Below are 6,814 nucleotides of genomic sequence, written 5' to 3' on the forward strand. Positions count from 1 at the left end.
CTCCCTCATTATATTAATTTGCAACATACAAACAATGATCATGCAACACCTTGTTTTCTTTATCCAATATTTTAACTCGAAACTGCACAAGTGTTTCTCTAAGCTTTGATTGTAGCTCCCATAACTATTAACCAACTCAATCCTTTTTGGTGAATTGTAGAAGTTGTTTGGTTAAATATATGAGTGACACCTTAATACAATCCACTAAATTAGTGGAGGGATGTAAATAATGCATGCCTAGTAAGCGAGGCAGTATCAACGTTTGAGCTACTCATTTACCAAAAAAAAAAAACGTTTCAGCTACTCGAACGTTTACACAACTCAAGAACTCTAGCTCAAAAAATGTGCCAAACAAATTCTTGTCCAAAAAAGTTTTGACACTTGGATTTTCTTTTCACTTTTTGTAAAAGTTAGAGATTTAAGAATATCATTATTTCACCTGAAATGTTTCTCAAGCTAATATTTCAACATTTAAAATACTGAAGTTTAGTACTTGAAAATTGATGGCCAAACCAATATCTGCGACTACCAAAGTATTGCATTTGAAAATTTAAAGAATATGTGATGTCCAAAAGGCCGAGTGCGCTTCCTCTGGTACTTTTTATTTGTTGTTTATGATTTTGATAGACCCATAAACAGAATTATTTAATAACATCAATTATAAGGTTATCTGACTAGATTATTCTATATTTCTCCTCAAACTTTCTCTGAAGAGTGGTAAGACTTTTTGAAAAATGGTATACATCATTTATTGCAATGAAGGTAAATTTGAAAAGGAGAAAGAACAATGGGCGTGCAATTTTTTTTTACCTAGAACTAGAAAGCTATGGAGTAGTGGTAATGTACCCAACAAAACATTTACTTATTTTAAACGTAACTAGCACATCCCCAACTTTACAATATATTTTATGCTCAAAATTAAATGGACTCACCTACTCCACTAAAACTTTGTCTATAAATTCAATCTTTTGAGAACATTGCATAAGCATCCCAAAATCCAATCCAGTGTAAGAAGATCACTAATTTCTCCAATACAATGGCTTTCTCGCAAATGCAAAAAATTTCAGCATTTCGTTTCCTCCTATGCATGGTAGTAATTTCATTTTCATCAGTACCCCATGCAGAAGCTGCAATCTCATGCAACACAGTGTACTCTAAGCTAGTGCCCTGCCTCAGCTACCTCATGGGAGGTAGCAAACAGGCATCGCCAGCTGGCTGTTGTAGCGGGATTAAGTCCCTCTACACAGCCGCTAGCACCACCGCTGACCGACAGGAGATGTGTACCTGCCTGAAATCAGGGGCAGCAAGTCTTGGCAGCAGTATTGATACTAACAAAGCTGAAACACTTCTTAGCAAATGTGGTGTCACTGTTCCTTACAAGATTAGCCCCAACATTGACTGCTCTACAATCCAGTAAATTCTATTTATATCACTCAATGTAAGATGTGCTCTCTAGTCTTGAAGAGCACTACTTTCTGTTTATGATTGAATAAGTTGGTTGAAGCGGCATGCATGTACTGGAGTTTTATCTATTTTGTGAATATAGTAGTACCACTTCTTGATCGATTTGCTCTCTGTGTCCGGCTATCATATAGTATTATTTCTAGTCCTAAATTGAAATCTAATAATTAATGAATTATTTAATTCTTCAACCTCAAGTAGAAAATATATGTTAAATACATTAATTTAAAGAGAAGAATTAAATGTTTAATATATAGTATCAGCGATAAGGCGGGTCATTTGCACTTTTGTGCCTATTTTGTGGTGGTCTTTAATTTTTGTTCCCTCAATGCAAATATTTTTTCGCGGGGCATAAGTTTATATTTTCGCATCATAATATCTCACAAGTTATGTCTCGCGTCCTTAAAAAACTTATTCTCCGCTAGGCATAAATTCAATTTTAAAGGGTAAAAATTAAAGACCGGCGCATTTGAAGGGAAACCGTGCAATTTCTTCTGATAGAACATGTGAGAATAATTGATTATTGAAATGGAGCATAACACGTCGTTTAATTTGTTTGATTCTGACCTATGAAGGTGATTGGGTTGTAGATGGAGGGAGAACACGTAGTAAATATTCTAATAAATCAATTCGCACTGAAAATAAATAAATAGCAAATAACTTTTCGCGGGTACAATGTAATGTGTTACTCCCTCTGTCATTTCCTTTTTAATTTATACCAAAACGAATGATACTGTTCTATATTTAAATAATTTAACTGAAATTTTTTTATTTTATTCTTAATGAATGATTTAGAGTGAGACAAATATTCATGACTTGTTTTTTATCACAAATTTCAAAAAAAATTCTCTTTCTTTTTTAAATTCTGTGCCTAATCAAACTATATTATATAAATTGAGACGCAGGATACTAATCTTTTGAGAATCTTACAAAAGTCAACCGATGTTTTATTAGTTTGAACTTTGAATCTTATACTATATTGTAATTATTGCGTGTCACTCCTTAAAAGGTTCAAGGCCCTGACTACTGTTCACCCTTCTTGAAGATGTTTTATCTTCTTATTTCCCTACTACCTTTACCAAATAACATTAGGTGTAATTTGAAAACTTCTACAGGAAAACAACTGAATGAATTTGTTTCTCCTTTCTCATCCTCCTTCCATTGCAACCAGATAAATCGTACAAAGTTATAAAATCCTGATTAGGGAAATTGAGAAAAGTTATATGGGGTATGGTGCTCTTTGCGAAATAACAGCAAACTATTTGCAAAATAATTCACCACTGGTGTGTTTTATTATCTAGAAACTAGTAAAGTTACCTGTGCTTCGTGCAGGCATTAAAATCATTGAATTTACAAAACGGAAAAGGGTCAAATATACCCCTGTACTATCGTAAAAGGGGTTAAATATACCCGTCGTTATATTTTGGGTCCAAATATACCCTTCTTGTTATACTTTGGGTCCAAATATACGCCTCTGTTATACTTTAGGTCCAAATATACCCTCCTCCGTTAAAATTGTTCATAAAGGACATGAAATATGACGTGTCTTTTAGCTTGTAACTTGGTGAGATGGGCCTTTACATACGCGACCTCACCACGCCAACCCATTTACCCCTCTCTTCCCATTCATTCTTACCAACAATGTGATTTTTGTATCTTGATCCTCAGCTAATAGCAGAAAGAAAAATTTATTGCATACTCCGAACTTGATGGGTGCTGAACATATAGTGCCGTGACTCTTGCTTAATTATTTTCTTGAATATCGTTGTCGAGGCTCCCCCTGCTAAGAACCTTTGTGTTCCGTAAGAGCTTCCAGGGTTGAGGAGATGAAAAGTTGACAGAGAGCATTCAATTTGCTGAGTCGATAAGTTATTAAACTGGTTGGAGATTTAAGACACAGCATAAGTACTGGAGCTCTAGATCAAATTTACATAACAATATTTTTAATGTACTCTGCAGTCTTGCGCCATGCCAATTACATATGTTTTAAAGTTTGTATTTTGCATATTTCTGAATCTAATTGTAAATCCCCAACACACACACACATACACCTAACTGTCACAAAGGTTGTGGAGGGGAGGAGATGATAGTGGCGGAAGAAGAAGGAGAAGGAGAAGAGATGGGTTGGGGTGGTGAGGTGGCACGCCATGTGGTGTTCACCTCACCGAGTTATCAGTGCCACATCATATCTCATGTGCACCATGGATAATTTTAACGGAGGAGAGGTATTTTGAACCATATTTGGACCCAAAGTATAACAGAGAGGTATATTTGGACCCAAAGTATAACAAGGGGTATATTTAACCCTTTTCTGATAGTACAGGGGTATATTTCACCCTTTTCTGTTTACAAAATGATAGTTAGGAAAATATTTCTCTGAGAAAGGAAGAAATGAATATTTCATGTAATCTCTGAGCCAGATTAGTCATACTTCTCCCTTAGCTACCTTGAAGACCATACATCTTGCCAAGACAACAATATATTTCATATTCATAAAATGCAGAGTTTCACTTTTCGAAATAATAGGAAGCCGTTCTTTCTCGTTGGTCGATCAAAACTATTCAGTTGGACTGGCAATATCATTTTTAAAGGGTGAAAAATTCTCTGAAACTTTTAAAGTATATAAACGTTAATCTTCCCCACTTGTGGATTACACTGGGCATGTTGTTGTTGTTGTTGTAGATGTTAATCTTACGTCTCTACGGAATGAAACTGGAAAACAAAATATAAACATATATCAAGAAAACTTCTTTACAACTAAACTACTCTTACACCATTAATTGAAATGTAAATTATTCTTATAAACATAAAACACTCGAGAAACTTTTGATAGTTAAAGTGATTCTATGACATAAATTGCAGAATGTTATCATGTTTCAAAATGAGGTCTACACAAATATTTATGAAATGAAAAATAAATTTATAGTTAGGCAAGCAAGAACCTATGTATGTACACAGATCTCGGAAAGATCTATTTACAAATTTGAAATCGATTAGCATGTGTAAATATTTTAATACTAACAAAGAAATACATACAGTTATAAATACTTGTTATACTTAAAATTTACCAGACTCTCATGCCCTTAACCAAAAGTTGAAACTGAAGAAAGATTAAAACTTTTAAATCCCTATCAAGAAAATAGTACTAATATCAACCCAAAAAAGCAAAATTCTGAAACACGGGAATGAGAATGAAAGTGTCAAAAGCAAAGCAAGTAGACTTAGATAACAAAGGAAAACATTAACAATTAATAGAAATAATGGGCAATTAAAACGGATGAATAAGACGAAAGGAAATGATCATGTAACGGCTGCTTCAGTTATTTTGTATTAAAACGTTACAAAAGGAGCATGAGCCTTTGATGTTACAAAAGATTAGTTACCCAAAACATAGTCTGCTTCAGTTTTTAACGCATGTAAATCTAAAATGTATAATAACGGCTGGACCATACCATAACACACCCATTAATGGCACTATTTCTTTCGTTAATTAATGTGTGAATATTTTAAAATAAGGTGAGAAGTCAAAACAATGACAAAAAGAAAATACAAATTCTAGCCTAAGAGAGGAGCCATCTCACTTCTCTATTACCTTCAATTATATAGAGAAACAACAAAGCAAGTGTATGAAATCTAATTACGTGAATAAGCATAGATTCTTCTACAAGAAAAAATAGAGAAATATCACGACATCTTCATGAGTGATAATGAAATAATTAAGAATACACAGAAAGTGTGGCGGTACCCCGTGGGAATTAACTGCAGAAGCCTAGCCATCTAAATCTTGCCCTACATCTTCTTCAGAAAATCCAATCCTTCAACTCTGTCCAGGAAAAAGTCCAATCAAAAAGGGAAAAATAAATTAATTAATACGATGATAAGATCTTATTGTTACACCTCGGAAATTTTTTGCGCCGTTCATATCGTAAGTTGGTTAATGTAAGCTCGAAAATGAGACCATACGTGAAAAAAGATAGAAAAATTGAGTCCCTGAAATAACTCCACTGGATGAACAGTACACGGATGAACGGTAACCGGGTGAACAGTAAAAATCAGAAAATTAAAAACGGAAATCTATTTTTTTTTTTCAATCATTTTTACCCCTCTCTCACCCCTAAACTCTCTCTAAACTTTCCCAAAACCCTCTCTACCAAGTTCATGAAAATCCAAGAGCAAATCCAAGTGTTTTCATCCAAGATTTACATTAAAGATTAATTAGCTTAGGTTAGGGATAAAGCTTCTATGGTGTTGTGGTGACATTAAGGGTTGTGGTGAACTAAGGGATGCTTGGATTTCGAGCAGTAGTAGCTGTATAAGGTAAGTATATTATCTCTTTTCTTGTGCTTAAGTTTATTCAAGTGTTGGTTGAGTTGTTTGAATGAAAACTACAAGCTAGTGCTTGAAATAGCATGAGGTGTTGTTGTCTTCTTATGGACTGTTTTGGGGTTGTGTTCTTGTGGTAATTTATGGATGGAAATTGATGGAATAACTTGGATATTCTATTGTCAATGTTGTTCTTGTTGTTTTGGTGTTGATTCAAATTAGAGGGGAAGCAAAAGATATAGGAAAAGTGCTGCCCGATTTGTTTTTTAAAATCGTAGTTTTGTTGTTGTTGTTTGTTGGACTATTTTGAAGATGTAGATATGGTTTCTAATTGCTGGAAATTATGGAATATAACCTGACTATTTTTTGGCTATTGTTGTTAATATTATTCATGTTTTAATTGAAGGAAGTGAAAAAGGAAAACATGTAAAACTAGGACACGGAAGTGAAGGTTGAAGAGTTAAAATATATGGACTGCATAGAGATTATCTTTAGGATGTTTTGGGTCGAAAAAGTATATGGTAAACACAATTATAATGTTATGAAGGGTGTGGACTAAATTATGAAAAAAGAATTGGGTTCAAATTGTGCTTTGTTATTCGTTAAACGAGTTTGCCGCTCGATATGATTCTTAAAGTAATAGAAGAGGTTTATATTAGATTATATTGTAGTTGTTTCTATTGTTGGTTGTTGTTTTTGTTGTTGGGCTATTGATGAACTTTGGTGTCTTTTGGGATGTAGTATAAACAGGAGAAATGCTACCCGTTTTTTTCCATCGGATATAAGATTAGCAAAATACGATAGTCATGACCTTATATGTGGACGAAGATATCATTTCACTTATTGTAGATGCGAGAGGATTATGTTAAGTTTGGTTATGGATTGAGAAGGAGATTATCCATGTATGTTAAGGCTATCCTTTCTTTCATTTTGGCATGATCCTTATGATATGAATGAACGAACGTATGAACAGACTTCCATATTACTCTACTCTTAGAAGCATTAGGAGTACTCTAATCTTTGATGTTCC

The 6,814-nt window shown here is 33.9% G+C and overlaps 1 protein-coding gene across 1 annotated transcript; it reads left to right on the top strand.

Annotated features, from left to right (window-relative positions):
* The first annotated feature begins 996 nt into the window (after positions 1-996).
* Positions 997-1,511, top strand: LOC132069274 (non-specific lipid-transfer protein 1-like). The gene has a single exon (XM_059462675.1). It carries the CDS (start codon positions 1,037-1,039, stop codon positions 1,415-1,417), a length of 381 nt encoding a protein of 126 aa, XP_059318658.1. The 5' UTR covers positions 997-1,036; the 3' UTR covers positions 1,418-1,511.
* Positions 1,512-6,814: the final 5,303 nt, after the last annotated feature.

Source organism: Lycium ferocissimum, chromosome 9 (assembly GCF_029784015.1).
Source record: "Lycium ferocissimum isolate CSIRO_LF1 chromosome 9, AGI_CSIRO_Lferr_CH_V1, whole genome shotgun sequence".
Taxonomy (NCBI): domain Eukaryota; kingdom Viridiplantae; phylum Streptophyta; class Magnoliopsida; order Solanales; family Solanaceae; genus Lycium; species Lycium ferocissimum.

What these genes read in the sequence shown, in the direction of transcription:
- LOC132069274 (XM_059462675.1), top strand. Translation starts at nt 1,037, where the DNA reads ATGGCTTTCTCGCAAATGCAAAAAATTTCAGCATTTCGTTTCCTCCTA.